We start from the raw sequence: 25944 nt of genomic DNA on the forward strand, positions 1-25944 counted from the left end.
TTGTCTTCAAATCAAGCGGATAAAATGAAGCTGTCCGTGGACAAACAGGACAAACAAACAGGACAAACATGAAATGTTTAAACTACCATATCTCAGAAACAAAATATGCATTTGCAATCATTTTTTCGTCACTTATGTTTATAGATCAATATTTTAATACCATTAAATTGAATTTTTGAAATATGCTTAACAAGTAGGCGGAAATTGCTGTCAAAAGTGGTTCTCCTTCTTTTTGCACCACTCTGTAGTACGTACAAAATACTTAAGTACATGTATATAATTCCACCTTATTGTGAGTAACTGTTCAATAATAACTAAATTGTATGTAAGATTTTGCTTTCACTTATGCACATAGATTCAAAAGACAATTGTCATTGAATGATTGAAATAATTAGTGGACAAAACTGCAAATAGCAACTATTAGAAAGTCTGGGCATCTATTTCAAACATTTCTGAGTAAGTATCATTTTCAATCAACAGATACAGTTCCAATCTGGCTTATGTCGTTTGATTACTTTATTGTCACATATTCAATATTTCTGACGTTGAAATTACATGAATATATCAAACTTCTCTTTATTAGCTAACTACCGACATTAATATATATTTGTTGCAATTATACATGTTTTGGGGCTTGGATCTAATCTATGTCTCTGCATTTGATGTTTAGCTATTTCACAACGGTCGATGCCTGCACATTATGTCTGCAGATGTGGACCTTTCATGATTGAAACGAGAAATCAAAAATCATTGATATAATAAATAGCGGGCAGTCACTGAAAATGATAAAACTTCAAACTTATACCCAGAATGTAATCTAGTACTGCAGTGCTTTTTAGGTTTTGTAAATTAAATTGTGTAAATAATTTCATTTAAACGTTTTGGAAAATTTGGACATAGAATGTTTAAACGTTTAAACGTAACATCCTTACTCTAAACCTCCTAATTTGTACGCCGATGTTATGGGGAATGAGAAATGTTTTAAGGGATTCTTCCACAGAAATGTTCAGATAGGGTGGACATATTTCAAGGGACTCATAATCCCCTAATCCCCTCAGTATATAAACTGTGACTGAATTACGAACTTCAGGAGAAACAACATTTCTGGACAACGGGGTTGGCAACTTAAACAATAATCTAGAGTGGAAAGCTGTATCGATATAAAATAATACAAACTAAAAATAACCGAAAGATACCAGAATTGCTTGTACATGTAGACGACTCATATATCCTCAAATGTTAATATGATTTTTCACACACCTTGGGTAGTTAAGGTTTACAGGGGTGTGAGTGACTGCTAATAAAAACAGCTGAAAACAGCTGAAAAAGGTAAAAAAAAAGGCTGAACTTTGGAAATCTCCTATACTTTTGTACATAGCAAGTGAGGGAAAAAGCTGAAATCCAAAACAAAAAAAGCTGAAATCAGCTTTAAAGCTGAGATTTCACACCCCTGGGTTCATAAGCAAGCCAAACTAGGAGTTTTTCATCGCGGGAATGTTTGATAAATGATGCAAAACGAAGAAGCTGTAAATGTTGGTACCAAAATCTATATTAATGTTAGTGAGGATGATCTTTACGTAGGTGGTGCATTCTCTGCTTGATTGATGCGAGGTGTTCATGAAAATCACAAGAAAAGTCAATAGACTAGCGTACCAATCATTGGACACGGTTCGGTGAATTTTTGAGGCATTGATGGTCCGTAGAAAGAGTCAATGTTTCACGTTTGGACAGATCCCGCTGTCCAAATCAAGCGACCTAATCTGCATTCTAGTTACAATCTATTATTCCATTCCACCACAGGTTTGGAATTATTAATAAGTTGGAATTATTGATAAGCCAAAAAAAAAAATGCAGGCTATATCCCATGCGTCCAGGCATTGCCTTTGCATGTTTTACCAGAGGTATAATGTACATGCATCACTTCTACCACAGAGGCCCCCTATCATGGCAGAACATTGTACTAGTTATTATTAAGATAATCTGTCACGTAGCAGTTGCTTTGTACAATGGCATGCACAATGGTTTTTCCATTGAAGGGGGCCTCGTGAGTGAACGGTGATCCTGCGCCCGGATTCGTTGATATACATGAGATTGAGACACGTACGAGCATCACTGCTGAAGCTGCGTTTGTAGGCTGCGTTTCAGTTGCCGTAACGATTCCAACTTGTGTTGGTTCCTTTCTAATCGATTTTCCAAACACTGCATGAGCGGGCCACTGAGCACGTCCATGAGGTGGCAAAGCGATTTGGTGTAAACTGCAAAATCACCGGAAAAAAGGGACAAACTTTTGCTTATTCAAGTTTCAAAAATGCGGGTGGAGGAAATACATGACTACGATGAGAAACATAAGAGTGATTAAACAGTAAGAAGCACCATATTTATCAATAGTCTAGAAAAACTAAATTTTGTGCACATCTATATTATCCGCTGTGATTTGTAATTCGAGTTATTAAAAATAATTGTATTATCGTAGTGATTTTATTGTTCAACGTTGGAGGAAATTCAAGCAGTGTTAAAAAATTAATTGGACATTTATTTTCTCATGTACATAGCAAATGAAGCTGCCTTTCCAAAGGCACATTTTTGAGTTGATTTTGTTTTTCTTATGGCCCACTTACTGCCTATCCGGTTCGTAATGACTGCGTCATACACGCACATGTACCACTGATAACTAGCGCCCATTGGCTCAACATGCCACTTTGTACAACTACGTACTACTACTTCTGGTTCCGATGGTTCCAAAGCTACTACTACCTGGAAGCTAGTTCCAAAGGTATGTGTGCAGAGGGCGTGCTTTAAGTTGAAATGACGTCACACTTGCGAACCGGATAGTTTATATATGAGGCTCAACCCATTAGTACTTGTTTCACGATGTATTACACAATGTATTCTGGATGAATCATTAAAAAAATTCTGTTCTGGGGCGCTTTCGGGCGGTACAGGGTGTACCAGGCAGGGCACTTTGGGGGGGGGGGGGTGTACAGGAATTTATGAGTTAAATAAGCAAAATGTTGACTTAACTTTGCTTTTAAAGAGGTGGCTTCAAGTAATCATGTCTCGAGTAAAAAAAAATCACGTTGATGTAAATATAAAGAGAAATCAATGGTACTTACCAGCTCCATTGTGAATTGTCGTCAAGAAATCTGTCGTTGACCCCTGTGTGTTGTGAGCGGCGTGGTTGTAGGCTTCGAGCTCCTCCTGCGATAGGATCTTAGGGAGTTCAGTCAGTGCGTCCAAGCAGGATGAGCTAATGGTGTCTTTAGGGAGGATGAACAGAGGGATCTCCAGCCTATCATAACTGTTGGGGAAAAAATCGATTTAGTTTGGTTTAACTATATAGGCCATCAACCTGGGGGTTTGGTCAGTATCAAATCAGGGCATAAATGATTATAGTGCGCATGCGCAAGGTATACCGCCCCTAGAATGGTAACAAGCATTTTGATGGACATTTTGAAAAAAGGGTGATAACACCCAAAAAGCTGCCACAGCTGCAATGCTATCACATATTTTCCAACTCTGGAGGTGTATACCTTGCCAAAAATCGCTATGACGATTATTCCCCTCCTTTGATACCAGTGGCCAAAATTTTGGACTGAGGCTGATGGCCTAATTGGCCATTTCACACTAGATAAATCTCGGGGTTGACATCGGGTTGAAAACATGCCGCGTTTCACACATGAAAAAGTCAACCCTGTGTCAACCCTGAGATTGATTTCACCTCGGGTTGAACTCAACCCTGCTCCAGACCAGGGTTGAGATTTTCAACCCAGGTTGAAAATCTTGCCAGGATTCAAAACAGTAGTAAACAAGCAAAATAAGCTCGGTTTGCAAGAATTAAGTGTGAAACGATGCAGAGTTTAATGCGGATTTGAAAAATAAAAAATCTCAACCCAGGGCGGCACTGGGTTCACCCAGGGTTAAGTTCAACCCGGGTTGAGAGGCTCTTGTGAGAAAAGGGCTCAAGACCCTAATAATAGAGGTTATGGACACAATCAGAAATTCAGAAGCTGGATTTTTTTTGTACATTTTGTACCGAGCTTGCACACAGGACTGGGGGGGGGGGGGGGGGGGGAATATAACCAACTTGTTCAAAATGGGGGGGGGGGGGAGGCACTTGATGTCTCTTTGATGTATCTGACACAAGAGGGCGCTGTTCAAAAATGATTGTGTGCATCACATTTTATCTTGTCAAACAAGACCTTTTGGGTCACAGGCAAAACTCACTTTGGAGGCTCTCCTTCTGGACTCTGATTGGTCGATTGGAAGCATGTGACCTGAATCTGCCCCGCCCGGGTCTCTTTCTCTTCGTTGAAGCAGGAGAAGATGAGGCCGATGAAACCGTCATCTAGGAACTGATAGGATGCCTGAGTTCTGACATCTGGCAGAAGGAAAAATTGGCCAAAAAAAATCAGACCATCATTCATCCTACAAAAAAATGGAAGGCACTTTTCGAGAACTATCTGTGCAACAATGTCTTGCATCATGAATATTCACTTGCTTACCTTTGTTGAGAAAGGCACTCTTTGAGAAATATTATCATTAGTAATAATTGCATTTGAATATGCATGAGCTGTGACAGTGTCCTTTCAAGGGCAGATCCAGGGGGGCCAACGGGGCCATGCCCCCTCCCCCAAACAAAAACCCAAACCCAATTCTTTGTAAGTGACGTCGCAATAAAGGCAGGCACTGAGTACACCACCATCTTTTCCTGAACAATTTTTTTTTTTTTTACAGTGGTCAGAAATTGCCTCAGATCGCACCACAGAGCATCTAGAATAAAAAAAAAGGGGCCCTTAAGCGGGCCCCAAACCCCACGACGTAATTTTTTGAACCACTTTTTGGGGGACCAACATTTTTTTTGGCCCCCCAAAATTGTGTTCTGGATCCACCCTTGTGTCCTTTAGTATTTGACGGTATTGAGGCAGGAGGATATTTGGCAATATCCTCCTGCCTCAATACTGTCAAATATACGGGTCATTCTATACATTTAGTGTCCACTTTTTCCTGTCCCTGTTACATTCGACATCTTTAATTTCATAATTCTGGATGTACTGCAGACGTCCTCCAAACATTATGAATAGCAAATTACCTACCCAACAACTACAAAAATCATTTGAATTCATTCTCAATGATACTTGAATGGCAAATTACAAATTTTGAGGTAAGGCCAAAAAAAAAAATATTCGGTCTCTGGTCAGACCAAATTTCCGGAATTTTTTTTTTTTCCTTTTTTTTCCCCTTTTTTTCTTCAAGCTTGGATTGTACAGACAAGGTGGGGTACTATTTTGCTTTTTTGGTGTCCTCATGTACATTGGTGTCCTCCATAATTTGCCTTGGTGCTCTCGATCATTTGCCTTGGTGCAATTTCCGATTCCGTGGTGCTCTTTGGTAAAAAAAAATTGAGGAGGTGCGGCAATAGAGGGCGCTGTTGGAGCTACTGCTGAACATTTTGGGAAAAAAAAAAGATTGACGCGCATGATTAAAATCGACGTGCGCGCTGACCAGAGACCGACTTATTATTTTTTTTGGCCTAACAGGGACCAACAAAAAAATGTCACATTGTGTACCCTAAATTTACAGAATGACCACTTGTATAAGCTCAGTCTACAGTAATGCTTACCAACGTGGGACGGCCAGACTGTGATGTGTGGATGGGAGTGGTACCAGCCTATAACTCTCAAGGGACGACCCATCAGTGTGGCTAAACTGTATCCATGCATCGTTAAGGAAAGCTACAAATACGCCAACTTTAAACATGAGAGATTTTCCCCAACTTTTCACTCGGGAGGTAACAAACTGAGTATACAGTGTTTATACGTCTGTGAAGGGCAAAACCTAATTTGAACTTTAAACATAGCAATTGGGAAAATTAACATTAAAGGTATTAACATTTTCAACATAAACAAAAAATTAACAAATTATTAAGGCAAACCTTACTAGATGGTAACATCATACTAGTCTCAAGCATCCTGTTAAATCATGGCACCTGGTGTGCTGTCATTTCCAAGAAAAGTGGATTTTTTCCCTTCAAATTCCAATGATGGTCGGCCAACCATCATTGGAAAAAGAGACTTTTCTCAAATACTGCCCCCAAATTTAGTTACATCCACACTTTGTTTGCAATTGGTTAGTTACATATCCATGAACGGATGCAAGCTAGCTAGTCTGGTTTCCTGACCTTATAATTCTCTGCATTCTATAAATTGCTCCGTTTCGAAGTAGGCTACGAAAAAGAATTAAAATCTTGGTTTTTCCAGCATCTATGAACACAAAATTTTAGGCAGGTCAGGCTGACTCTTTCAAATCTTGTCTCAAAACTTACCTCTCCATTCATAAATTGTCTCAGACCCCAGCGTAGTGACTAAGCGTTTGATAAGTTTTTATTATTATTATTAACAAATAACAATAAACCTGGGTCGAACATCATAAAGCTGATTAGCAGAAAATGGTGCTTACCAAATTGATGCGCTTAGCAAAAATCAGCCGAGTACCAGTCACAGGCAATATACCTTGCATGACATTTTGGTTGGTAACCTGTTTTTGCTAAGCGAATATTTTCCGTGCTTAGCAGAATTTCTGAGCTTTGCAGCCCCATGTGTTAGAATTTGTGGAAAACAGTGACAAAGGATATTTCAGCTTCGGATGCTGCCATCGAGAGCTGTTCCGGTGATATCTCGACGCGATCCTTTCTCTTGTCGGACCTCTGAAGCATGATGACTGACACGATGTGTACCGCTCGGTTGGTGTCAATCTGAAAGGTATAAACAAATAGAGGTGGGGGGAGGGAATTAACATTCTTTATTTTTAAAAACTGGGGGGGGGGGGGTTTACATATTATGGGTCTTTCTGTAAATTTGGGGTCCACTTTTTCGCTGTCTCTATTACATCTGATATGTACAATTTTGTAAATTCTGGATGAATTCCTTAATGCCTTTTTGTCCCCTAAGACTAGTAATTACCTACCCAACAAAGGAGATTAGTTTGAACTCATTTTTATTTGGGACTCTCAACACTGTGTATGAGATTCAGTATTGAGAGTCCCAAAACTTCAGATAGTAAAAACATGCAATACAAGAAAATAGACTGGCACATGAAACAACCAGTCCAACACCTATCAATCAACTGTGTCAAAAGAAAAACATCTGGTACCTAGTCTATTTCTACATATTCTCTATGGTCATGCCACCAGACTACTGAAGGTCAATCTTTTCAAAAAGTTGGACATGTACCAGTCTAGTCTTAGGCTTCAAATTGAAATCACTTGGCTTCACTCTCAGGTGCAAAATGTTGAAGAAAAGTCTCCTTTAAAATTGAATTGAGACCTCAAACCTGGCTGGTGAAATACTGCTCAAGGACCTTGCCTTTGCCTCATAAAAATTTTGGAGAACTTTGTCAGCTTAAAAGATTGAGTAAAGTTAGCCTGATTTTTTTTTGCATGTTTTTCTGCACTCAAGGTCTCAGTCTGTGTTGTCTCCTGCTTTGTAAATTATCCGATGAAACTTTAAAGCCCCTGCTCCCAACATGCATACGGCATTAAGTTAAATGTAGTATATGGCAAGTGACCTTGTTGTTGGGCACTAGTCAATTAACCTTAATTTCAGAACAAGAAAACATAAGAGCTAATACTTCAATTTTCCTGCACTGTTTTGAGTTGCGTATTTATGTAAATACTGAAACGGGACATTTAATTCAGTTTCCTATTAAAGGATTACTCCCCCCCCCCCCCCAGTTCATCTCACACGAATGTGGAACATGTTTTCACAGAAAACAGTCCTGGAGGTTTGAGCATTGAATTTGAGAGAGTTCTTAATACCGTATCAGATTTTTTTGCTGGACATCTCAAATCCAACCATCGTGATTATATTATTGGAACCACCTACAGTAAATAAAATATAATCCATTTTGTAGCCCTAATTGGGCGTCTGGTTATTTTCAAAAGCAATAAGTTCCGGAAAGATCAGAGGGAAGGATTTCGATATTTGAGGGAAAATGTGTGATTAATAGATGCAATGGTGCAGGGGGAGGCCTGGGGAGGGGACCTGGGGAGGGGGTGCAAGGGGGGATAAACACATTTCAGATACGCACATGGTTTTGAACTTTTTCCCGCAAATGTTCAAAACCCTGCCCTCTATCTAGGACATACCTGTTGGTTTTTAATGTGGTTAACATGGTTAACTAGTTTGTTAAGTCCAATAACTGGATTTTTGTTTTTCTAATTCTCTAATTATTATCTACTTAGCCTTAGGCTGGCTATAGAAACGAGAACTAAGGCGAAGTAAAAAAAAAAACAGGTTTCTCGTCCCCGCCCGCTTCCTTTTTGGAGGCCACCTGGATTTTTTTATTATTTTTTATTTTTGAAAAATGCAGTAAAAAAACACTGAAAAAGTCCACAAATTCATCGGAAAATAAATTGTAGACCAATACAAGTCTAGATGATACTGTAAATATGTTCAGTTTTCTTGTCCAATTTATCTTTTATTTTAAAAGTGTCTTTGAACAGTGCAGGTGAAACACCAACGGTTGCAGGAGATTTTTAAATAACGGCCATCTTGAAACAAATAAAAAATAAAAAACAAAAAACCCCGCTTCCTCCTTTTTTTCAAACCTTTTTTTTTTTTACTTGGCCTTACACAAGATGTCCTCAAAGATGGCCGCTACGCATAAGGTCTATTTTGCAAATATTCAATTGCAAATAAACAAGTGCATATAGCCACGCAAACCTCTCCAATGCAGAGTCCCATGACTTCTTCTCTTTCTGTGGACAGTGCATGCGTCAGGCACACCATGTAAGCATCAGCCGCTAAATAAACACACGACGCTGTCATCTTTGCTTGCTCACTGTCTTTCAATGTCAGTTCATAAGTTCACTTTTCTCTGTTGTTCAGTCGCTACTCGATCGGCCGGCCTACTGTTTTGATGATTAATACTTCGTTTGTGAATTCAATACATAGCCTATAATTTTCATGACTTGATTAGGCAAAAAAAGGGCAAGAAAATGGCCACGAACGGTGGTTATAATATTAGGCTACCAATGAGCTGATGAGGAAGGAATAGGCCTACTTGAAGTTTTGATACATTTCGAATGGACTGTCTGACCGCCTAGCCTGAAGTTATCCCCAGCTCATCTGCATCAGGCCTATTCCGTTAATTCAGCTTGCAATTCAGCCCGTTAAGCTGCATATTGTTCAGACTCCATGGAATGAAGGGTGACACTCACTAAAAATTTATGTAGTTCCGGATCTCCCTCTCCTGCATGGATTATCAATTTTAATGTATAGCTTAACCGGGGCTAGAATCACGGGCCAAGTTTGGAGCTACCGAAATTATGCCATTTCGTTAGACATCCAGACTCTGCTAGTGTAAAGTGAACACCGAAGAGGCGTGAATGTTTTGCTAACAGACTATCGCTATGCTTTGTGCACAATCAAATCGTCGTTTCGCGAGCTTTTGATTTCTCTGTTATTTTACGGATTTTAGGCTGCCAATCATTAAAGATGTTGCTCGTACTTGAAGATGAGCATAAGGAGCACCTTAATTTTCTGGTGTCGGTGAATGTAGAAGGTAGGTCAAGTGCTGGTAGCTGCCTTTGTCTGAGATTGGATGTCCATTTTGCTAAAGTAACGGAGGCAAGTCAAGCCCGTCATTGAGGGCGCTATTTAATAACAAGGTGAACGAAATCCTGGTTGCATCGCTGGTTACCAATTTTATAATTTTAGTAATTTTTAATTTTTTTATATATCATCACTAAATAATCAGACCCCCTAAAACGACGTGGTCATATTTCAACGCACTCGCATTCAATTTGCGTTGGACAACGCGCGCACGTTGCAAGCGTTACCTGCGGCTGCGCCGATTTAATATGGTGACTCGAGGATATAACAAATTAATAGCAAATAGGCCTATGTGATCAAACATGTACACTGTAGCATAAAAAGTGCCTGGCATTGCAATGGAACCTCAATATCACTCCGATTAATTTGGGAATTTGTATTTTCTAACCCTTCATCAGTTGTTCAGGAGTTTTGTCGGATTGCCATGGAGTTCATCCGGAAAGGCATCAACCACAAAATGTACCTGATTGCTGCACGTAAGTATCATACTTCATAGGCACTCCACATTGATTTTCCTAAAAAAAAAATATATTAAAAAGTGGGAATTTTGCCCCTTCACCTCAATGAATTTGTCAAATATTAATAAACAGAACAAAATTTTGTTGTTGTTTTTTCTCTCTGACAGAGAAGCTCAAAGTTGATGCAGAAACAGTCCAGCATGGTGTTGAGGGACTGATGTATCTGATGTCTGAAAGTGCCAAGTTAATGGTAAGCATGAGATGAAATTTTTTTAGGAACACATTTTGTGCAACTTTCTACTCCTCTTAAAAGTATGAAACTATTTGGCATCCATTTTTGGTGAATTTGATTGAAAAGTGCTCTTCTTTTCAACATTACAAATTGTCCATGCTGCATTAAATAAATGACATTGCATGGGCTTTTTAACCCATTACTACCTGTAGTACGATGTATTACATTATATTGCTCATAAATCCAACACACTGTACACTGCTGGCGTGGTACAGGGAGAAACAGGTAGGGCTATTTGGGGCACTACAGGAATTAATAGGATGGGTTTTATGTTTCTTCTCCGTTTTCAAGCTGACTTTACACTTTTTTTCAAGTTGCGAGTATACAGAGCTTTGAAAATTTTAATGTTATCAAATCGGTTAGAGCAGTGAAAAGCAAATCATGATTTTGGAATTTTTTTTGGTTTCCAAGGTTACAGAGATCGACTTTCAAGACTCCATCTTGACCTTGGGTTTCTCCGAAGAGCTGAAGCAGGAACTGCTGAGATTGTACCTTGACAACCGCAAGGAGATTCGAACCATCCAATCAGAGATGGCCATGGACCTACCTCATTACCATAATCTTGAATGGCGTCTGGATGTTGAGGTTAGCTCAACGATTTTTATATTTGCATATTCATGTTTGTATTAAACAATGCGTAAATGAAGCAGTGCACACCGTCACACAGTTTCAGCTAATGCAGAATTTGAACTTTTTAAATGTCCCAATCTAGCTTGCCAGTCGCTCACTCCACCACCAGACTTCTCCCTCCATCCTCCTCAAGCTACACACGGAGGAGTCGGGGAGCAAGACCACACAACTCCTGGAGACAGATCCATCCAACCTGCTGCACATGACGCAGTGTCTAGAGAGCGCCCTCGCTGAAGTCAAAAGCCAACATTGCCGGAGAATAATGAGGAATATTAATAAATGAAACAACCATGAACGACGGAAATAACCTTGAAAGAATTCCATGACAGTATAATAGATTTTTATATGAATTTTTGGTTTTATTTTTTTGTAATGGCAGTGCTGTATGATTGTCCCTGCTCACTGCAAATTTACAGTGCTATAAAAAAATACATAAAAACTTCCAATTTTCTCCCACATTAGGTAAACACAGGATTCAAAATATTACTGTTTTCACGAAACCTGAAAAAGAAAGTTCTTAAGACACGAGTGTATTTTATTCTTGATTTTTAACCCATATTTGCATACCAGATAACGGCGTGTGTTGTCTGTAATCTTCTTTTAAGTGATTCCACTAAACACAACTTCATTATTCATCTAAAATATTCTAATTGCCAACTTTAACTAAGGCAAGGCTAACTTGCCATTATGCCATTTTTGTATACAGAATTTTGAGCTGTAATGCACAAATACTTGCTTTCTATCACGCACATATACCACAATGCTAAGTGTCATACAACTGACACTTAATGGTCTTGCACATTAAACTGTCTACTGCGTTGACATGTTTAACACAAGCACTAATCCTAAACCGTCTAACATCAACTCGTTATCTAACCCCCGATAAATGGTCATCGAATTCATTGTTGAATATTGATGTATATTTGCAAAAATAAATTTCATAAGCAAAACTCTTTTTTTGTGTTTTATATTATGTCATTAAATGACTGAATTTCTATGAACATTAAATGCATGAATCAAATTCTTTGCAATTACAGTATATACAAAAATTGTAAAAAAAAAAATTCAATTATTTCACAACTGAAAGTTTTTCGTTGCCATTAAAATTTCAGTTCTGGTCCCGACAAATTTCCTAAATAAATATTTAATCAATATCATCTTTGACACGAACAAACCAGAAAATAGTACTATGAAAGTTTTAAAGGAAATCCAAGTTAATGTGAAAGTGGCTAAAAAAATCTCCCTGCAGGCCTATGCTAGTATCTTTTCCTAAAGTACAGTCAACATTTAACGATACCGGCCACACATTGGTCTTGGCTCAAGTCTGTTTGTTTTTTGTTCCCTTATGCAGTTGGCTACTAATAAGCGTGGTCAAGCCTCTGTGACAGTAGCGGTCACAATCAACCAGATGAATCATATGTGGTCTTGAGAACTTTGGCAATGGGATCCAAGAACTTCAGGGCATTCCTCATGCATGCTATATTCAAGCTAGTGCAAGCATGTGAAGTTTGCTCAGAATTTCATCTGCCGCCAGGACTTGACCACACTTGCTAAGGACTGGCCGAGGGAACAAAAATCTTAATCCAGATTAAGATTTTGCGGAAAGACTCATGATTTGCTTGTGACGGGACTTGTGATGGGCGTGTACTTATAAATATTCCTTGTTTTGTGGTGAACCAGGTGGAGCCACAGCTCATTAATATTCCTTGAATTGTGATAAAGAGCTGGGTGGAGCAATGGACCTTTTGACTAATTTTAGTGGCTTTTCTAAAGAAAAAAGCGGCACACCCTGGAGAAATTGAGAGAAAATTACCCCAATATTTGGAGCTCTGTACATTTGTAACTGACCGCTTTCAGTTCTTGCTGCCAGGCCCATTTATGCGCACGCATGCATAATTATGAATTTATTGGTAAAAAGGTCCATAGCTCATGTATAAATGGGTGGAGCAACAGCTCATGAATATTCATCTGTCCACCTCCAAGTTCTTTCTCGTCACGGCCTGCAGATCCTTGATACTCTGCTTGAGCCAGGCCAGGCTATCCTTAGTCTTCTGGAACTTCCTGTAAGCGCATCGGCTCTGAAGCTGAAGAAGAATTTGCCCCGTTATCTCCTCACAGCGGGTGAAGAGGTAGTTATCCACATAGGTGGTGCCGTAGCGTTGGACGTAGCGCTGGGAGGGTTGGAGGTACAGGCAGGGGGCCATGTCAACCCCTTCCCCTCCCTAAACAGGAGAGAAAAACACTGCCTTTTATTGATTAAAATTGATTGATTTTGATGTAAATCACATTCAAATCTGACATCTTTTATTAGTTATGACGTAATTTCTATTGGATTTTTTTTCTGCAGAACTAGGGCCTTACGGAAATGAATGTTCATATTGTATTGAATTGAAAAGAAAAGAGTACAGACGGAGTGCAGCCATAACTCATGTGTAACAGGGCAGAGCCACAGCTCATTAATATTCCTCATGACTGGGTGGAGTCATATTAAACCCTTGTATTAATGGGTGGAGCCAAAGCTCATTAATATTCCTCATGCTGTCGCCCCTTGTATAAATGGGTGGAGCCACAGCTCATGAATATTCCTTACCGTGAGTTGCACCTTAATGAAGTTGGTAATCTCTTTCTTCCGCTGCTCCCAGTCCTTTTTTTGCTCCTCGATTATCTTTTGCAAATCAGACAGGCAAACCTGCAGAAACGATGACAAATTGTCTTCCAAAATATGCTAAATTTCACGGCTCTGGTAACTACAGAATTCTGCATTAAGATAACCATGCAACTGCCTACTGTAAAAAAGTGATGAGTCTTCACAAACTACATTTGAAACTTCCCACTAACAGTTGAGTTAGCAAAGAATTGTGGCCTCGAGCAATTCCATACATTCTGTCACTAAAGACTCTGGTTTGCTGCAGAACAATGTTGTAATTAATCAATCACAAGTCAATCACAAATCAAATCACAGACAGTCGATTCACAAGTCTAATCACAAAGCAACGGGGAATGAACAAGAAAGGACTGCTGTTGTCCCATTCAGTTGAATAGCTTCATGAGTTGATGTGGGACTGCGTGACTTGTGACTGACTTGTTCTGGACTTGCGATGACTTTTGGCGATCCATCACATGTTTGCTACAACACACTGTCTAAAGTACAATATCTGCCCTGGCTGTTTTGAGATATCCTTTCTTCGAAACCTGACAACAGAGTGGCAAAGCCTTACCTCGTAAGCATCTTTGAAGATGGTCGGCAGTTCTTCGCTAAGCTCATACTTGAGGCAAATGTGCAGAGACTCGTAGCTCAACTGACCAATGAACAGACACGTTGAGTTGATCGCCTGTGTTCATAATGCCAACCCGTCACCAAGGCAACCGTGCAGTGTAATACCCCATGCGATGTAATTGGTCAAAGGAAGGTGGCCACCAGACGAAGTGCGAAGCATGCAAGTAAAAGAGATCACATACGGTATTAAGCAAAAATCAAGAAATATCAGTTCTACTTGTTTAACACCACCTAGTGACAATTTGATAAAGCATGCTTATTAAGCACCCAAAGTTGATGAAAAACAGAAGAGTTAAGCAAGAACATGTCTCACTGTTAATTCTCTGTTCTTTGCTATAGCATGGGAAATTTGCTGAACATATTTTTTATTTGGCCAAGCAGCCCTTAAGACATTTGACAGAAAAAAATGAATCATTCCTTTTCAGAGCAGTAATGTATCAAAAGAATTCACCAAAATGGTATCATATTAGTAAATCAAAAACATAAAATAATAATAAAAGTCAGTTGTTCCCAAGTGCAACTGTCAGAGTCAAAAGTGAAATCAAAATGTCAATTAAAGCAACAATAATTTTATTGCCCACAGCATACGTCTTGAAATTGCTTTGCAATAAAAAAAACATGGATAGGATGTAAGCCAACTTGTTTAATAAACCAAAAAAAATGAAACAAAAATTATTTGAGAGTGTGCATGCATATTGTTAGTGTGACGTCATCTCAATTCAACCATGCGTACTTCACACGATGTAGCATAGCGTGAATGGAACCGGAAGCGAACGCAACTCGAGTGTATCCAATGGGCGCTAGTTATCAGTATTGCGAGTGTGTGTACGATGTAACGAACTGGATTAACCGAAATGAGTCTATGTCTCGTTGTTATTTTAAGTCCAAAACAGATCTACAGATGGTTGCTGTTGTATTTTAAAACAGATATACAAAAAAATGTCCCGATTAGGAATTTCACTGTATTTATTATCTTTTCTTTAAACGATACCTTAAACTCTTTATGCAGGCTTACAATTATTTATAACCAGGAGTAATTCCCACATAATCCCACAAGTTAATTAATTATCTGAAAATCATTCTCAACAAAAAGTTCAAAGCAAATTAAATTTTCATACAAAATTAGAAAAGGAAATTACTAAATGCAGAAATCATATGAATCGCACAAGTACATGCACTTACTACAAATTGCAATTAAGCTTTTTTTTACGGTAGAGTAGACCACTTGCAGCTATCCAAACATAACTTATCAAATTAGTGTTGAAAAGCTTACTTGATTTAAAGATAGTAATGGCAATATATAAACTCCCTGTGAAATTATTCTTTCTGGCATGCAGTCATCTTAAAGAAAACAATGAAAGAAGGTCATTTCCAACGATGTGCCATTTTTGAAATTTCCTTTACTAGTTGGCTAAGTAGGTGAATCAAGAAATGGGTGGGTGAAAGCGATGACATGACACATACGCACACGTGGTTGCTATTATTTGTCGGTTCATGTGCGTGACGTCGCATATATTAGCTGCAATTGTCTGAATAAGAACGTGTCCCGGATGCTGATTTCAAATATGGTTCAGCAACTTTTGAATTTCAATTGAGATTCTAGAATATCGTGTTTCTCGGAATATACAGCCTTCACATATCTAAAACTTCTGCTGCTTCAAATGAGAAAAAAAAGGCACAAATGGCCAACTCTACCTTCAAATCAGTAAAATAATGCTCACACTAAAAAGGGAAAGAAAATGGCCTCCCGTAGAATTCTGTATGTAAAACTTGATTTTATATTCCCACCTAAATGAAAAACCAATGACAAATGTAACAATTTTTTTAATGAATATATCATTTTATATGAATACTTTAGAATTTCAATATAAACAGTCTCACAATTTCAATAATAGTGAAATATATGTATCACTGGTAATAGATGACAGCAAGATGACTAAAGCAAGATGACTAAATAGAAATCAATCCCCAATTTTCAATATATCATTTCCACCGTTATCACTAATCTGTACTGGGTTCTGTCTGTCCGTCCATCTGCTCAACATTTTCCCCTTCACTGTCACTAACATCGTCCAGTACCCTATTCTATTCCTGGGAGTATGTGGATGTTTGTCTTAACCAACCCCCTAGGTTTTACTGTCTTCCAACATGTTTGTACCCATCTCCTGGGTTCCACTAACTTCCCCTGCCCCCTTCTGATCTGGGTTGTATGTGGGAGTTGATCCAACATTTTTTGCCCCAACCGGTTGGGGCCAAAAACGGAGAGACTCCCACATACGTGCCCCCTTCGTACCCCCTTCTGTTCTGGGTTGTTCTGGGTGTCTGTCTGTGGGCGTCTGTCCAACATTTTTGTCATCAACGCCCTGGGTTTCACCAGATTCCCCTGCCTCTTTCTGTTTTTGCTTGTACGTGGGTGTTTGTCCAACATTTTTGTACTTACCCCCCTTGGTTTTACCGGCTTCCCCTACCCCTTTCTGTTCTGGGTATGTGGATGTATGTTCAATATGGTTATCCCCACCCCTCTTGGTTTCACCAGCTTCCCCTACCCCCTTCTGCTCTGGGGTGAATGTGGGTGTCTGTCCAACATCTTTGTTCCCACTCCCCTCGGTTCCACTGGCTTCTCCTGCCCCCTTCTGTTCTGGGTTGTATGTGGGAGTCGGTCCAACACTTTTTGCCCCAACCGGTTGGGGCCAAAAATAGCGAGACTCCCACATTCGTGCCCCCTTTGCTGGACCCCCTTCTGTTTTGGGTTGTTCTTTGTTGTTTCTGGGTGTCTTTCTGACATTATTGTCCCCAACCTCCATGGTTTCACCAGCTTTCCCTTCTCCGTTCTTTTCTGGGTTGCATGTGGGTGTCTGTTCAACATTTTTGTCCCCATCCCCCTGGGATTCACAAGCTTCACCTGCCATCTTCTGTTCCGGGTAGAATGTGGGTGTCTGTCCAACATTTCTGTCCCCAACCCCCTGGGTTTCACCAGCTTCCACTGACGCCTTTTGTTCTGGGTTGCACGTGGAAGGAGTCTGTCCAACATTTTTGGCCCCAACCGCTTGGGGCCAAAAATACTCCCACATTCGTGCCCCCTTCGGACCCACTTCTGTTTTGGGTTGTTCTGGGTTGTATGCGGGTGTCTTTCCAACATTTTTGTCCCCAACCTCCTGGGTTTCACCGGCTTGCCCTTTCCCTTTCTGTTCTGGGTTGCATGTGGGCGTCTGTCCAATATTTCCGTCCCCAATCCCCTGGGTTTCACCAGCTTCCACTACCTCCTTCTGTTCTGGGTTGTATGTGGGAGGAGCCTGTCCAACATTTCTGGCCCCAACTGCTTGGGGCCAAATATATTCCCACATTCTTGCCCCCTTCGGACCCCCTTCTGTTTTGGGTTTTTCCGAGTTATATGTGGGCGTCTGTCCAACATTTTTGTCCCCAACCCCCTGAATTTCACCAGCTTTCCCTTTCTCCTTTTGTTCTTGGTAGTATGTGGGTGTCTGTTCAACATTTTTATCCCCATCCCCCTGGGATTCATAAGCTTCCCCTGCCATCTTCTGTTCTGGGTAGAATGTGGGCGTTTGTCCAACATTTTTGTCCCCGACCCCCTGGGTTTCACTAGCTTCCACTAACCCCTTCTGTTCTGGGTTGTATGTGGAAGGAGTCTGTCCAAGTTTTTTGGCCCCAACCGATTGGGGCCAAAAATAGCACCGTGCCCCCTTTGGACCCACTTCTGTTTTGGGTTGTTCTGGGTTGTATGCGGGTGTCTTTCCAACATTTTTGTCCCCAACCTCCTGGGTTTCACCGGCTTGCCCTTTCCCTTTCTGTTCTGGGTTGCATGTGGGTGTCTGTCCAATATTTCTGTCCCCAATCCCCTGGGTTTCACCAGCTTCCACTACCTCCTTCTGTTCTGGGTTGTATGTGGGTGTCTGACCAACATCTTCATACCCCTCGTCCTCAGGTTCACTGTCCAGTTGGTCGTAGTCTATATAGTCATACCCCTGCTGGGGTCGGTGTGCCCTAATTTTTGTCAGTGTCTGTGTGGGGTTGTGTCTAATCACCTGGGAGTCGACGATGGACTGTATAGCCTGCAGGACTTCAGGGGGCGAAATCTGCTCCAGACGTTTCTTCAGCTGCCGGAAGGTGTACATGCTGTCGCTGTAGTAGGAAAACTTAGACTGCAAGGAAGATAAGATGTTAAAAAGTTTCTTAAAATGAACAAGTGTAGGATGAGACAGTCTTGTAGTGAGAGAGATCACTTGTACATCACAAGTCTGGTACAAGTAAATTATCAGCCCAGTAACAAGTAACAGCTGATGAACAATAATTTATTTGAATAGCTTTTGAGGTGACTTGGGACTGGATGGCTGTTGAGATTGACTTGATAATTTGTGATCCCTCACAAGTTCTTTGATTACAACACTAGTAATATGACTCACAGAGCTGCAAACATACTTAGTCCTAACTTTAATTGGAGATTTTTCAAAGAAGCCTACCTAAATTCTCCAAAATGCACATTACTAAGCCCATGGCACTTTCTTATCAATCCCAATGTAAAGTTATAACTTGACACTTTCTTTCTTAATCCTCCCGAAAAAAGAAAGGATCAGTGAAGGTTATACAGAGTTAATGCACATCACATTAATTGACTTTTGACAGAAAAAAATACGGGAAGCGCTGGTCTGACTTACCCTCATGAGCAACTTGACAAGTTTGAGCTGAGTCTGTGTTCTTGGCTTCAGCTGCTTGAGCCGACTGACGGCTACGACGAAGGACGTGAAGTGATCCGCTAGATCACCCTACATGAGGAAGAGAGAAAAAACCACTGATGTATCGCAAGCATCTAAGATGCTGTTTTGAAAGTTGTGTTGTAGAGTCCATCGTAAGTTCAGTCGTATGTAAGTCGCTAAGTCCGGTCAGAGAGATGGGGACTCTTACCTGGTGTTTGGCCAAGACCTGCATGTTGTTCCTGGTCGGTGGCAGTGACTTAGGACTATCAGCTGCTATCTCTAAGGAATCTATTAACTGCTTGTACTGTATAGGGAATAACAAATATGGAATACTTCATGTAATACTTAACAATTGTTGACTGCTGTGATGTGGGATATGACGTTTTTAACACCCGAGGGGTACATAGCATTATCGTGCCAATAACTCAAACATTTGTAACTTCCTGTGTCAGAAATAAATTAAATCACTGCGATGTAACCTTTGATAACTGAAGGTTTTGATGTCCTGCCGGACATGAGGCTCAGCGTTTGACGCTGCAGTTCTCATTGCGCAAAGCTATAGCACCCTGGCAATGAACGGAGTGCAATATCAACCTCAGTGTGTGATATGCATTTTTATTGTCCAGACACGTGGCCGTCCTAGACCAATGAAATAACAGTATCCAAGCGCACGATATAAAAATAAACTAAATATGGAAGGTTGGGTTTCTAGAAATTGGGTGCAACAATTAAATAAAAATTGTTCCAGTTCCACTTGACTAGATCCATTTTTTTGGTGTCTGTTATTTCATTCCTGGATGACTCAAAATCTATGAAAAACTTGAATTTGTTAATTCATTCATCAATGAATCTACAAGAGGAGTAGGAAATACCATTTGTTAAAATACAGCTTTTTTTCCCTAAACGGAACACTTCAAAATGAAAGCTGTTATGACTACATATTTTAATTTTACTTTGGATCACCAAGATCCAGGCGCTACATCTTTTGAACATTATAAGAAAAGGGATAAGCTGCGTCGGCTCACGACAAAAAAAACCCAAAGAACAGAAAAACATTTATTTTGCAATGTACAGGTGAATAAATAAACACATTCCTAGGTTGCTATAATCTAGCATTGGAACATCCTGCAATCCTCCCCAAAATGGTACATTAAAACACCATCACCAAAACATCAATCAATTCTAAATCAACAGAGACCAAAGGTTATTGCTAATATGACAAACCCTTTGCGAGGTTGCCAAGGGACTGCAGAAAATGCATTTTGAATACAGCTCATGTGAGCACCTTGTTGACTTTGTAAACACCATTATTGGGATATAAATTGTTACGACAAATATTTTTGTTATAGTATCACTGCCACTGCTTCCTGATTCAGTCCAAAGTTGGGAAAACCATATCTGAATTGAATTCTTTAACTCATAATTGCAAAATTTACCAAAAGTAATTTCCCCCCTATATTATCAACATCACAATGTTTATTTGTAAAGTTCAATAGATTCAACACAATTTTTAATTCCCCCCAAAAATTGATAAAGTTAACAGTTTCTTTAAATACAAATTTCATTTCACTGTTGAAATCTTATTTTTTTTGCAAGTCGAAACAATGTGCCAAAATTAACACTTAAAAAGTTTGCCTCGTCGTTGGCCAGGCTCTGAGAATTTCTGACACTTGTTTCAAACTTCTCCTGAATTTCTGAAAACACAACAGGAACTAAACCAGCAAATCATGCAAGTTACCAATGCCAAGTGAACCAGTGAAAATAAAATGAAATAAAAAAAAAGATCAAGATTTTCTTTTTAGTACCTTTGGAAGCATCTCATCAATCTTATCCTGAAACTTGGTGATGTTGCCGTGAATCTCCATCATCTTGCTCATGCAATCCTGATCCTTGTCTTCTCCGTTCATGGAGGCTTTGTAGTTATCCACCTGCAGCGCCGTCAGTTCCTCTAAGCACACCTTGCAGGTGCGGACGTACAGCCGCTTGTCGGGCTCAATCTCTGGGCTCTGACACATGGCAAATCAAAAATGCAGTCAGGTCACAAGACTTGTGATTAGCGCGGCCACTCCTTGGGATATTTCCCAAGATCTTGGGAATTTAGGCCAGGGCTTGGGAACATTTCGCCGAGCCTTGGGATTTTTTGCGTATTGAGAACACACAAAAGTATGGATTGCGCATGCGCAAAATCTTAATTGAAGCACTTTGTCAGCCCCATTCACATAAAACTAGGGTCTGTGCTTCTATGTTGATACGTAGTGCTTATTCCTTGGGAAATCTTGAGAATTTTTCTGTGGTCATCTTGGGATTTTCAAATTTGATGAATGGCCACACTGCATGTGATTGACTATTTGAGTTACTTTTATAATTTGGCATACAGCTACAGCCAGGATAGCCTATGAAACTTGTTCGACTGATTCCCTGGCAGACGACCACGGAGAACGCATCTTTAATCAACTGGGGAGGCACAAAATGTTCAGGATTTTAAGAAAAATGTGCACGGATGACACCCCTGAAACTGACCCCTATGATCTTGATGACCGCCCATCGTGCATGCTTTCCCTCATGCTCATGGTTGCATTTATCCGGTACGTAGATGAGCAGATCCTTGCAGGAGCACGTCAGGCAGACCAGACGGCCACAGATGTAGCAGTTGTGCTTCTTGTAGGTGAAGGCCGTGCCGCAGAACTGGCAGTTAGGACCATTAGGCTAAAAAAAAAGAAGAAAGTTTAACTCCTAATGTTATCGGAGAATCTTAGGATTACAATGAATATGGTTTTTCTATTCTTCCAACCCTCAACATCATCCTTACATTGTCCACTGGACCCCGTTCCTAATTTAAGATCTCAGATGTGAGAAAGACCTACTGAGAAATATTTTCTGCTGGTCAACATCATGAAATTGGGCTCAGGTGCTAAATTGGGCTCAGGTGCTAAATTGGGCTCAGGTGCTAAATTGGGCTCAGGTGCTAAATGGGTAAGAAGTGCTAACTTACCACCCAGGTATCTGGTTTTTGCCACTCGGGGGGACCGGTCTTCACCAGACTGGGCACCTTGCTGACTTTGGTTGTGAGGGAGCCCAGTCTCTTGAAGAACTTGCTGGCTTTCGTCACGTCCTCATTCTCTGCTTCCTTACCGGTCTGAGTCGGGTTGATGCTTGTCTGGTTCTTGCTAAAACCATCCACCAAGCGCTGGCATTCCTTTAGGAGATATGGCCTAAATAATTTTTTAAAACAAATAATACAGCTAGAATGGTTAATCCATTTATATCAATGTAAGAAAAATTGACAAAACAATCATGCGACAATTAACTACAACAAAATTAAACAAAATTCTAAATAAAATTCCTCTGCTAAAATTCTTAATTTTATCAAAAATATAATCCTAAGCTGAATACAATTTGCCTTTTCGGACATGAAGTACTATTGGGGAGAAAAATATGTACCTTGTGGGTTTAGTGTTGGTGCTGTCGATGAATCTGGCCCGCTCGGCCAGATAATCTCTGCGCATCTCGGCAAACGTCTGAGTCCAGAAACGAGCCTGACCCCGCCCCTGCGTCTCCGAATTGAAACAGACTGCGCAAACCTGGAGGGTAATTTTTAAAAACAAATCACACAGATCATTTTTTTGGGTGTTTAAGCTGTTTCTTGGTCCTACAACTACAGATATTCCATAACACTCTTTGAAACTGCATGAGACATCCCTTATAAGATCAAGTACAAATTTAAAGCATTTGTGCAAAAGTACCAAAGTACAAATATATCTCTTACGGGCAATTTGCATACCTCTTTGGAGATAGGAAATTTCATGATGTCGACAAGTAAAATAGTAAAAGTATACAACTGCATACTGTAGCTCACCATGTACAGCTTGCCGTTTGGATCGTACTCCGCGGTTGGAGACAATTTCCTCTGGTACTGCAAACATTTGGCACAGAACACCTCACCACATCTGAAAATTTGGATCAACAATGAAAGTCTATAAACTTCAAAACAAATTAATTAAGAAGGGAGCAAGACACGTGTTTCTGTGATACAATGTATGAGAGTGACATCTAGACCGTGTTTCTTGTTATCAAATATAGGTCTCGTTCAAATAACATCATTTCCTACTGACTATCCATGTGCATCAGCTTTTTGAGCGTCAACTTGCATAACGCGCATCAGCTGCGTCGTATTTCAAACACATTTCGAGCAACAAGCGCACGTGTTTGGAACATTTTCAACACTGCGCAATACGTGCTTGATTGCGTAAAATATGCAGTTGCAGTTCTCCTACAGAGATGGCTGTCAATGTGCAAGCCCTATAGGCGGGTGCGGACATCCATAATTTTTTTACACTGGATTATCTAGCTCCCAGACCTATGTTCTTAAAAGTCAATGGTTCTTGATCCTGCAGGGCTGAATGGTAACACAAAGCAACCGATGAAAACCGGTGGGCAAATGAATAGATGTTTTTGTCAGATGACGTCACTCTGCCCCGGAAGGCAGGGTTATTTACAAATCATCTAAGGTCTTTCTCGTTAATTAAAAACATCACTCTAAATCTTACTTGCGGCAGTGGTGTTTCCTCTGTGTCAGGGTGAACTTCAATTTGCAGCTGGAGTTGTGGCATTTTGACCTTTGACTTGAATTGATCCAGTGTAATTTTGTGATGGCTAAACCGTAAAAAAGAACAGAAAAAAAAAAGAAATCATGCCCCAAACATTTGTTTGCAAAATTTACAGTACTGTAAATAACACATCACAAGATCCACATAAATTGTAAAGTGAATAATAATTCTACAGTAAAACATTAGGTTAGTTTCCTTTCAACCAGTCCTTAGAAATAGGACAAGTATAAACAATCCAAAACATGAACTTTTTGGGGATTTCAGGCTGACAATCCACCCCTTTCCAAAGCCTTTTCAAATGTATCGTAGAACTCACTTATGGCTCCCTCTGTGTAATCAGTGTTGGAGTCCTGGTGCTGGCTGACAAAGGTCTGGAGTTGGCTTCGAACCTGGGCCAGTTCCTGATCGTCAACATTGACGAACGACTCACTGCGGTAGGCTGACCTCCAGGCGCTGCGGTCAATGGGCGAGGTGGGTGTGGTCGGTGGAAAGGCAGACGCCATGATGATTGGACGACTTGAGTTTAATCTGTACTGTAGTGATGTAAATAAAAAAGCAAAAGAAAAGGAATTGAAATTCAACTCACATGATATTCTGATATTGCATGCACATACACGGTTACTATACAAATCTAGTTTCCTGATTTTACTAGCTTGGAATACCCAGCTTCTGAATTCGTAAAAGTTGAACATCGCGAATTCGTAAAAGTTGAACATATTTCAACTCGAGCGAAATTTCCCAGCAAACGTTTCATGACGTCAAATTCGCTTTGCATGAATCAGGCTTACGGCTCATTACATATGAGATTCGCCACTGTTCGCCATTTATCATGTTTATCCAACATTAACAATGGCAAATCTCTCATGTAGGATGTCATGTGCCTTAGTTTTACTTTTAAGTTTTAGTGTTTTATCTAACATGTCCAACTCCAAGCTAGATTTTTACAACGGTTCCCATTACTGACAGTATGAAGTGAATACCGTACATCTACACGGTGATATTTTATTGCATTATTAACCTTATTTATGAGTAGGACATAAACAAAATCAATTGAAATGGCTCACTTGAAACTGAAACTAGAAAAGAAATGAGAAGCATGACTGCATGTAATGTAATAACTAATGTATTAAAACTATTTTTTTCAGTTACTTGAGTTAGTGGTGAACATGGTGAAATACTCAAACATTTCATTGAACCCTCCCTACAAAAATGAAAACAACTTAATAAAAGGATCCTACCAGCACAGCAAACTGAGCAACAGACGAAGCTAGCTTTCTTGAAAATGTGTGTGACTCCTGGGGAATTCCCCAACGAAAGTGAAACACATCTTCGCAATCATTTCATTATCATATCTCATGTCTCTCCAGCTAGCTCCCGTGACTTTGCGTCGTTTGTATCGCTGCTGTTTTGATAAACAGCGCCACCTTGTGGCAACTTTAAGCCAGTGCGAATCATTTATGATCGATCGTCTGTGGTCATATGCACAGTTAAAAACGTTTTGTCGGCCCCAAATTAACCATTAAAAAGCAGCTCAATAATTATTTATATACATTAAAAAATATCATCAAATATGAAATAAACTAGGCCTAATCAGATATGTTTTCGATATCGCACTTTTTTTTCTTTTTCTTTTTTAAATAGATTTGCAGTTATAACTAAGGAAAGGACAATTAAAATTAACACTTACGTTAAAGTATCGGTGACTTTACTTAATTTTTTTCTGGGTAGCAAGTAGAGTTTATCTGTCTTTCCTCCGTCTGCTAATTTAAATCACATTTGTTTTATAGTATTGCGTTTCAGCCTATTTAATTTGAGCAATGCGATGATGATGCATCGATGGCAACGCAAGCAGCGGAAAAGAAATCAGGCAGCAAACCATACTGGTAAAATTCAGCCACCGAGACAAATACTTCCGCCATGTAGCAGACGATTGAAGAATTCCTTATCCTGCCAAAAATTATGCGCTATCTGCGAACTCCTGGGAAACGATTGGTTGGAAGTTTCTTACGTCACGCGCAGTGATGGTGATGAATAATTCACGAGGGGCCAGAGGCTTCTTTGATTGGCTGGATACCCAACACCTCGTCTCAGAAAAACAGATGGTGTTGACATTTGCATAACAAAAGCGGCATGGCTGAAACTTTTAACGCAGTCTCCGTGTACAAAAGCATATGAAAGTGTGCACTGTCTTTGGAAATTGACCGAAGTGCAACTAGAACACGCGTGGGAGCCTGCAGTACATCAGAATGTAGTCATGTACGGTCTAGCTTATTGAAGCAAAATGTGACAAATTCATGTACGTGAAAACAACCATTGAAACACTTCTCAAGATGTCTTGCCTTTTAATTTTTGCCGAT

At 40.0% G+C, this 25944-nt stretch overlaps 3 protein-coding genes across 10 annotated transcripts; 1 reads left to right on the plus strand and 2 right to left on the minus strand.

The window, feature by feature from the left end:
- Window positions 1–496: 496 nt before the first annotated feature.
- Window positions 497–9017, minus strand: LOC119723434 (lys-63-specific deubiquitinase BRCC36-like). Its single transcript, XM_038194087.1, has 6 exons — window positions 8721–9017; window positions 6632–6751; window positions 5621–5708; window positions 4225–4378; window positions 3114–3298; window positions 497–2255 (listed from the first exon to the last, which is right to left on the minus strand). Exons 1-6 carry the CDS (start codon window positions 8823–8825, stop codon window positions 2110–2112), a joined length of 798 nt encoding a protein of 265 aa, XP_038050015.1. The 5' UTR covers window positions 8826–9017; the 3' UTR covers window positions 497–2109.
- Window positions 9018–9371: 354 nt separating this feature from the next.
- On the plus strand, window positions 9372–11994 carry LOC119723435 (COMM domain-containing protein 2-like). Its single transcript, XM_038194089.1, has 5 exons — window positions 9372–9561; window positions 10010–10087; window positions 10237–10319; window positions 10773–10946; window positions 11074–11994. Exons 1-5 carry the CDS (start codon window positions 9495–9497, stop codon window positions 11272–11274), a joined length of 603 nt encoding a protein of 200 aa, XP_038050017.1. The 5' UTR covers window positions 9372–9494; the 3' UTR covers window positions 11275–11994.
- Window positions 11438–24974, minus strand: LOC119723433 (vacuolar segregation protein PEP7-like). Of its 8 annotated transcripts, XM_038194086.1 has the most exons (14): window positions 24826–24974; window positions 23904–24120; window positions 23528–23633; window positions 22837–22927; window positions 22422–22561; window positions 21973–22192; window positions 21501–21686; window positions 20786–20986; window positions 19189–19284; window positions 18942–19049; window positions 18312–18428; window positions 14210–14323; window positions 13582–13680; window positions 11438–13213 (listed from the first exon to the last, which is right to left on the minus strand). In XM_038194086.1, exons 2-14 carry the CDS (start codon window positions 24088–24090, stop codon window positions 12956–12958), a joined length of 1923 nt encoding a protein of 640 aa, XP_038050014.1. In that variant the 5' UTR covers window positions 24091–24120; window positions 24826–24974; the 3' UTR covers window positions 11438–12955. The 8 variants fall into 8 exon arrangements, with proteins under 8 accessions (XP_038050014.1, XP_038050012.1, XP_038050013.1 ...); XM_038194084.1 differs by lacking the exons at window positions 11438–13213; window positions 13582–13680; window positions 14210–14323 and adding an exon at window positions 16205–17550 and having other exon boundaries at window positions 18172–18428; XM_038194085.1 differs by lacking the exons at window positions 11438–13213; window positions 13582–13680; window positions 14210–14323 and adding an exon at window positions 16205–17528 and having other exon boundaries at window positions 18150–18428.
- Between the last annotated feature and the right edge of the window lie 970 nt (window positions 24975–25944).

The sequence above is a fragment of the Patiria miniata genome, unplaced genomic scaffold, assembly GCF_015706575.1.
Source record: "Patiria miniata isolate m_02_andy unplaced genomic scaffold, ASM1570657v1 HiC_scaffold_17, whole genome shotgun sequence".
Lineage (NCBI taxonomy): Eukaryota > Metazoa > Echinodermata > Asteroidea > Valvatida > Asterinidae > Patiria > Patiria miniata.